The sequence below is a fragment of the Buceros rhinoceros genome, unplaced genomic scaffold (genome assembly GCF_000710305.1).
Source record: "Buceros rhinoceros silvestris isolate BGI_N320 unplaced genomic scaffold, ASM71030v1 scaffold3655, whole genome shotgun sequence".
NCBI lineage: Eukaryota > Metazoa > Chordata > Aves > Bucerotiformes > Bucerotidae > Buceros > Buceros rhinoceros.
This window is the reverse complement of record NW_010413281.1, coordinates 24,987-33,396: the sequence shown is the minus strand read 5'-3', so window position 1 is coordinate 33,396 and position 8,410 is coordinate 24,987. Positions and strand designations below refer to the sequence as shown.

At 43.7% G+C, this 8,410-nt stretch overlaps 1 protein-coding gene across 1 annotated transcript in view; it reads right to left on the bottom strand.

The window, feature by feature from the left end:
• Positions 1-347: 347 nt before the first annotated feature.
• The window catches only part of LOC104493892 (protein FAM188A-like), a gene marked incomplete at its 3' end in the record, with an annotated part of 26,100 nt that continues 18,037 nt past the window's right edge, over positions 348-8,410 (bottom strand). Inside the window, exons 9-10 of the mRNA XM_010136656.1 lie at positions 1,657-1,727; positions 348-428 (exon numbers count right to left, since the gene is read on the bottom strand). Of these exons, the coding sequence (XP_010134958.1) occupies positions 348-428; positions 1,657-1,727 (152 nt within the window). The remainder of the gene's footprint in view (positions 429-1,656; positions 1,728-8,410) is intronic.

The window sequence follows — 8,410 nt, the reverse complement described above, 5'->3', positions numbered from 1 at the left end:
AAAGTACTCTCAGAGAGATTAAACTACTAACAGACACCTACACATAACTATTTCCTTTTTATATCTCTTGCAATATAGAAATGTAAGACAGTATTTATCCCAATTATGATGTGATAAAGCATACCTTTCTCCCAGCTCAATAAATAAAGCCAGAATGGAAAGACTTCACTGAAATTTATGAGATATTAAACCATGTGCACAACTCTGCCTTCAAGGGAAGGCTTAATTAAAATGTTTGGTGACTACACTTTTACAGTAAAGCCACATGAAATTCACATTGTAGCAAGATCTTTGAATTTATGTGGCGTTTACCTGCCTGCGGCTACCAAAACCCACATCTAACATACCTTGGCAAAAAAGACTGTGAGGTGTGTTTCACTGCCAAGTATCCAAATGGGAAATTTTGGAGATTTCAAATAGGAGCCAACCTAAAAAGGTACAATAAAATCAGAAACACAAAACAAACCCAGAAAACTCATCTAGTTAGTGATCAAGTTAATGGCAATTCAGTTAGGGGAGTCCCATCTGCTCTGAAAACTAATAAAAAACGTTCAGAAAAATGACAAAGCAGCATAAAATACTTAAATTCTAAATTTGATCACTGATTCCTGTTTGGCTTGGAAAACGAGAGCTTATGATAATTAAATGAAATGATACATCAGTGAGATCATGTATCAAGAATATTTGTTCCTTCAACCTTGGAGACATGCTTCGAACACTGCACATGAGTAAATACTCCTGTGCTTAACAATACTATCATAAAATGCTAGATGAGGTAGAAGTCCATTTGACTTATTAGCTGGTTTTGGATGAATCAGTTCAGAACTGACATTTACTTAATAAATGAAAGGACAGTTAGTTACAGTCAATACACCAATGTTCTGCAAACTACATAAACCTCTTTAACCCTGAACTAAGTTAAAGGAATTCAATAGAGATTGAAAAGAAAGCAAAGAACAACCAAAAAGCCCTTTGAAATTAGGAGTATTAATGCTGTTTCAGAAGCACTATTTGTAAAGCACAAAATTTCTCAAATAAAGACTTTAAATCAATAAATTCTCTGTCACAATAGGAAGAAACAATACAGACTAGGTTGCACTTCCGTTACTTTCAGATGCCCACAGATAAATACATAAAGTAACTATTAGTTCTTGAATATATTGCATTCAGAATACATTTACTTAATAGAAGTTTTACCATTTTTACTTATGACTATTTATTTTAAATGGATGACAGTGACAGCATAAAAAGAGAACAATAAAAACTGCAGCAACATTCACAATCGCAAGCCACTTTGGGACTTCGCCGTTTTATAACCAGCTACATAACTTACATTAAGCATTATTTTAGTAATAATAGTAGTAAATATAGTAAAAAAACCTTTTAGTACAAAGCATTACTTTAGTAAAAACTACCTATTTTAAATTGGTGCAATAAGGTTCTAATTTAAACAGCTAATAACATTTACTCAGTAAGATGCATTTAACAATTTTATCATGCAGCTGTTTTAATGTGGTATTATTCTCAGTTTTAATCTGAGCATACTTTGAAAGTTCTTTAGTATCTCAAATTATAGAAACTGAAGCTTTTAGTGCTGTCAAAGAAACCCTCATCCTAATAAAAGAAAAATTTAAAATTGTGTAGGAAACAGCTTACCTTACAATATCTCAGAGACTCCATCAGTGTCAAAAAGCCTACTGTTGCCTGTTTATGTATACCAAGAAGTTCTGTTCAAAGCAAAACACAAAATTTATTCAAGAAAAATCTGCAAAGCCTCTTTTAACCCTTTTTTTCCTTACTTTCAAAATTGGTCAAGTAACAACAATTTCAAAAGTCATGTAATTTTAGCAACAATAGCAAATCATCAAGTTAGAATCAAAAATTGATAAAGGTTTAAGAATTTCCCTCTCTATAAAAAAAAGAAGAGCCAGATAGATGGTTTGATGGTTATAGAGTTCACTGTTGACAGCCTCTTCTCAGAAGTTTCAAAATTCTTTTCAGACAAATTTAAGAAAAACCAGCTATCTTGAAGAGGGAAAACCCCATATATATGTATTTTGCTTTCCTCTCTCTACCCTGCCCCCCCCCCTTTTTTAGAATTTCCTCAGAAACATTGAGGGAGAAAAGAAAAACCTTGTTCATTTATAAATGAAAACCGAAATAACCACCCCCCCCCCCCCCCCTTTTTTTTTTAAGAGTTCCCTGGCCATATTCATCTTGATCATTTCACATTCTGCACAATCAAATATAATTTTGCAAATAATAGTTGTTAGTAGGAAAGAAAGCATTTACTCAATTTGATTCTCTGTACTGATGTCTACCTAATGTATCTTACAGCTCTCACACGCAGCTATCGGGAATAGCTGAAGTATTTATGTACTACTGATTGGAAGAGTACTTAAAGAGCTTTATTTGATGCTCTCTAACAAAGAATGAGAAACTACTTCAAAATTCAAGCTTAGGAACTAGTTATAATCATAAAGACTCGAAGAAGCTCTGGGTTACTGTGTCAGATGGCCCCTTTAAACAGTTTGGTCTGAATATGGAACACGGATCTTTGCAAGAAACCACTGGGCAGTGGGAGTTTTGGAAGCTTTGCAATAAACAGCAGATAGCGAGCTTTTTCAGGAGAGAGGATAGGGGGAGTAGCAGACTCTCCCATGATGAGCGCACGATCACGGGCCTTGTGATCAGAGACCAAGGGATGGGAAAAGGAAAGGAGTTGCCACAACAGTGAGTTTTCCCACATTCTTGAACCTCTTATCGAGGAAGAAGAGTAAAGATGAAGTCAAACAATCACCAAACAGCGACCCCAGTAGTGAAATTGGCATGCGCGAAGTTAATTGGAAGGTGGAGTTTGGGGCTGTCCACACATACGTACTGGCCATACGTTATGTGAGGGGCTTTAACCTCTACTATAAAGGTAGTGCTGTTGGGCACAGAGACAAGGTAGCTGCATGGCACGACAAGGACCATGTTGCCTCTATGGGAACAGCCACAAGTGTCCAGTAACTACTCACACCTCACCTCTAAAACAATCCATGCTACAGATGCTGTGGATTCAGACATCAATCGCTAGCCTAGGGTCGGTATGTATAAGAACCAAGGTAACTTCTCCTTTCCCTTTCTCCCCCTAATTCATTATGATGAATTGCACCTGGACAGAAGGGAACACTTCTTCAGCCCTTGAATGCCCACAGGGTGCATCACTAGTTGCCTTAATCATAGTAGCAGTACTTTTTGGAAGCCTAAATTATAACAGTCTGCGTATTATGTGACTCCCCATTTAGTCTGTTTTTAGATCAAATAAAACCTGTTATATTTGTGTGCGTGCTTGTGTGCACATCTGTGATTTTAGCCTCCCCGGGATCCTTCGGATCTTACTGGAACAATTACAAACAGATCAACTCAACAGTACTGTCTACTTGGAATAGGTCTGCTAGATACTACCTAAACAAAGTGCAGCACATAGCCAGCCGATCCTGCGAATATACATGGGAATATACACCATGATCCATTTAACAAGATCTGTATTTCCTCTTCTCAGAGATCATTTACATTTGTATTTGAAAGCTCCCTCTAAAAGACTAAGTCTCAACTGTGTTTTTTAACAACTGTGCATTTCACTGTAAGCCACAGCACTAGGCACGGTATGCCATGCTCCCTTCACCAACTCCAAATTTATCTGATTGAATTTTGCAGCAGGGCTGAACAGTTATTACAGTTATTAATCGTTTAATTTTTCCCTCTACTGTTAACCAAAAAACCCCACCAGCTCCAAAAAACAAAACCCAAAAGCTTGCAAACACTAGATTGTTCACTGCCTTTGTGGCCTGGAAGTAAACTCCCTCCTTAGGTTTCAGGTCTACATATCAAAAGGCTCTATTTGCAGTTCAGAATTATTTGATCTAAAACAATGCTTCAACGATTATCTCAAAACTTGCTTAAAACATTTGGAGGTGCATAGATACTATTTCGCAGAAATCCATTATCTCATTCACTTACAGCTGTGTTGCTATAAATTGTCATGTGCAGAGACAATTCATCCTTTGAGCTGAGGGCAAGAGAGCTAGCCCAATTACAAAAAACCAAAAAAAACCCCACAACAAAAAATCTTCGGGAAGGGTCCTTCAAACTAGGGAACAGGTATTGTTCAGAAATCATAAAATCATAGAATGTTCTGGGGTGGAAGGGACCTTCAAAGGTCATCGAGTCCAACTCTCCCTGCAGTGAGCAGGGACATCCTTAACTACATGAGGTTGCTCAGAGCCCTGTCCAGACTGACCTGGATGGGGATGGGGCATCTATCACCTCCCTGGGCAACCTGTGCCAGTGTTTCACCAGCCTCACTGAAAAAAATTCTTCCTTATACCTAGCCTGTATCTCCTCTCTTTTAGTTTAAAACCATCACCCCTTCTCCTATAGCAACAGACTTTGCTGAAACAGTGGAAGGGACCTTCAAAGGTCATCGAGTCCAACTCTCCCTGCAGTGAGCAGGGACATCCTTAACTACATGAGGTTGCTCAGAGCCCTGTCCAGACTGACCTGGATGGGGATGGGGCATCTATCACCTCCCTGGGCAACCTGTGCCAGTGTTTCACCAGCCTCACTGAAAAAAATTCTTACAGCTGTCCCCATGTGTCTTATAAGCCCCCTTTAAGTACTGTAGGGCCGCAATAAGGTCTCGCAGGAGCCTTTTGTTCTCCAGGCTGAACAGCCCCAACTCTCTCAGCCTGTCCTCACAGCAGAGGTGCTCCACCCCTCTGATCATTTTTGCGGCCCTCCTATGGACCTGCTCCAGCAGGTCATGTCCTTCTTGTGCTGAGGACTCCAGAGCTGGACACAGTACTCTAGGTGAGGTCTCACCAGAGAAGAGTATAGTGGCAGAATCATCCCCCTTGACCTGCTGGCCACCCTTCTTTTGATGCAGAGCTGGATACAGTTGGCTTTCTGGGCTACAGTGCAGAGTGCACATTGTCAGCTCGTGCCCAGCCTTTCGTCTACCAGCACCTCCAAAGGGCTGCTCTCAACCACATCACCCCTCAATCTGTATCAGCACCAAGGACTTCCCTGACGCAGATGCAGGGCCTTGGACTTGGCCTTGTTGAACCTCATGAGGTTCATATGGGATCACTTCTCCAGCTTGTCCAGGTCCCTCTGGATGGCATCGCGTCCTCAGATGTGTCAACCGCACCACTCAGCTTGGTGTCATCAGCAAACTTGATGAGGGTGCACTTGATCCTGTTGTCTGTATCACTGATGACGATATTAACAGTATTGGTCCCAGTATGGACCCCTGATCCAGGGCCCTCTGGATGGCATCGCGTCCTCAGATGTGTCAACCGCACCACTCAGCTTGGTGTCATCAGCAAACTTGATGAGGGTGCACTTGATCCTGTTGTCTGTATCACTGATGACGATATTAACAGTATTGGTCCCAGTATGGACCCCTGAGGGACACCACTTGTCACCGATTTCCATCTAGACATCAAGCCATTGACCACTACTCTCTGGATGCGACCATCCAAGCACCAGTCAACCCATCAAATCCATTACCTCTTCAATTTAGAATGAAGAATGTTTTGGGGAACCGTCAAAGGCTTTAGAGAAGTCCAGATAGATAACATCCATAGATGTTCCCCTGTCCACTGATACAGTCACTTCATCATAGAAGGCTCCTAGGTTGGTCAGGCAGGATTTGCCCCTGGTGAAGCCATGCCGGCTGTCTCAAATCACCTCCCCATTCTCCAGGTGAGTCTGACAGGTCAGTAGTTTCCAGGGTCCTCCTTTCTACCCTTTTTAAAAAATGGATTAAATGTTCCCCTTTTTCCAGTGACCAGGGACTTTGCCTGACTGCCAGGACTTACCACGTATCATGGAGGGTGGCTTGGCAACTACAGCAGCTAATTCCCTCAGGACTCTGGGATGGATCTCATTAGGTCCCATAGATCTGATCTTCTCTTACAGAGGGAGGGACTTTGTTCCCCTGGTCCCTGACTTGTGGCCCACCAACTCAGGAGGTGTGAAAAGAAATGTCAGAGAAGGCTTGAGGCAGAAAAGCTGGTGAGCACCTCAGCCTTCTCCTTGTCTGTTGTTACCAGCTTGCCAGTCTTGCTCATCAGAGGGCCTACACTTTATTTGACCTTTCTCTTCTGCTTGACATAGCTGTAGAAGCCCTTCTCACTATTCTTCGCACCCCTTGCCAATCTCATCTCCAGTCGCGCCTTGGTCTTCCTGATGTCATCCCTACACAACCAGTCAGTGGCCCTACACTCTTCCCAGGATACCTGTCCCTGCTTCCACTGCCTGGGCAGTTCCTTCTTGCCCTTCATCTTGACCAGCAGGTCTCCACTCAGCCGTGCGAGTCTCTTCTCTTCCTTGCCTGATTTCTTACACCTGGGGTCAACAGCTCTGGCGCTCTATGAAAAGTGTCCTTAAAGATCTGCCAGCCCTGTTCTGCTCCCTTGTCCCTAAAGGGCTTCACCTTGACCAGCAGGTCCCCACTCAGCCGTGCCAGTCTCTTCCTTGCCTGATTTCTTACTCCTGGGGATCAACAGCTCTGGCGCTCTATTGAAAACATCCTTAAAGATCTGTCAGTTCTGTTCTACTCCCTTGTCCTTGAGGGCCATTTCCAAGGGCCCTCACTCACTCCTTATTGACTCACTCCTTAAAGAGCTGGAAGTTTGCTTTCACAAAATTCAGGGTCCTGACCTTACTCTTCGCCTGACCCATATCCCTCAGGACTGTAAATTGCACCAATGTGTGATCAATGCAGCCCAGGCTGCCTCCAACCTTGATGTCACTGATTAGCTCACTTGCATTGGTGATCATCAGGTGCAGTGTGGCATTCTCTCTGTCTATTAACTGCTCTAAGAAGTTATCCTCAATGCATTCCAGGAGTCTCCTGGATTGCCAGCAGCTCACTGTGCCACTTTTCCAGCACATGTCACAGTGGCTGAGGTTCCCCCAGCAGGACAACAGCTTGTGAGTACGAAGCCTCCTGTAGCTTCGTCAATAGGCTCCCCTTGATCCGGTCACCTGTGGTAGACTCCAACCAGAAGGTTCCGTCTATTGCCTCAGTCTCTAAATCTTACCCATAAGCTTTCGACCTGCTCGTGACTATTTTTCAGGGACAGCTCTTCACACTCTATCCATTTACTGACATAAAGGTCAATGTCTCTGCCCCTTCTTCCTCACCTATCCCTTCTGAACAGCCTGTAGCCATCAACAGTCACACTTCAGTCATGGGATTTGTCCCACCAAGTTTCAGTAATGGCAATCAGGTCACAGCTTTCTAGCAGCACAGTAGCTTGCAGCTCCTCCTGTTTGTTGCTCATGCTGTGTGCATTGGTGTAGGGGCACTTCAGCTGGGCTGTCAGATGCGCCGCCTTCTTGGAGAACACCCCTTAATTCCTTTAAGATGTTTCAACCATGTTTCCCTGTTGGCTCCTATTACCTCAGAAGCTCCCATCTCATCTCCACTGAGTTGCAGTGTCCTCAGCACGCCTCAGAGCAACAGGCTGAGGGCTCTTGCTAGCATCCAGACCCTCTAACCACGGCCTGTCATCCCACAGCTTGCCACAGGCAAGCCTGATATTATCCCCCTCTCCCTTCAAGTCTAGTTTAAAGCACTATCACTGAGCTCCACAAGGTCCTGAACAGAGACCCTCCTCCCAGTTTGAAAAAGGTGAATCCCATCTGACACCAGTAAGCCCGTGCCATGTAGACTATCCCATTGTCGAAAACCCCAAAACTGTGGTGGTGAACATCAGCCAGAGCCATGTATTAATACACTGGATTCCTCTGCTTCTTCAAATGTCACTGCCTGCAACTGGAAGGAGAAAGGAAAAAATAACCTATGTCCCAGATTCCCTTACCAACCATCCCAAGGGCCTGAAGTTTCTTTTGATCGCTCTTGGACTTTGGGTTGCAGCTTCCTCTCCACCTACATGGCAGAGCAGTAACAGGTAGAAGTCCAAGGGCCATAACAGGGTAGGAAATTTCCTCGTGACGTCTTTGACCCAGGCCCCAGGGAGGCAGCAGACTACCCTATGAGGACTGTCTGCCCAGCATATTAGATCCTCTGTTCCCCTCAGAAGGAAGTCACCTACAACTAAAAGCCCTCTTTTCCTCCTCATGGAGGTGGTCATGATATGCGACCTAGGCCTTTCTGACCTTGGAGTCACCTCTGGTGTAGATGGACTGTCATCCAAATCCTCTGTTGACTGGCCTTCCACATTTATAAATCACCATCATCATGGCTTGGCTTCGCGAACGAAGATTTGGGAAGGATGTTTCCCACACTTACTGCAAGCACGCTGATGGCTGAAAAGGCCAATGCACTACAGGGCTTTGCAAACGTGATGAGTGCACCCTTCGGGCCTGCGCGGTGGATTTTTTAGGTGAGGCG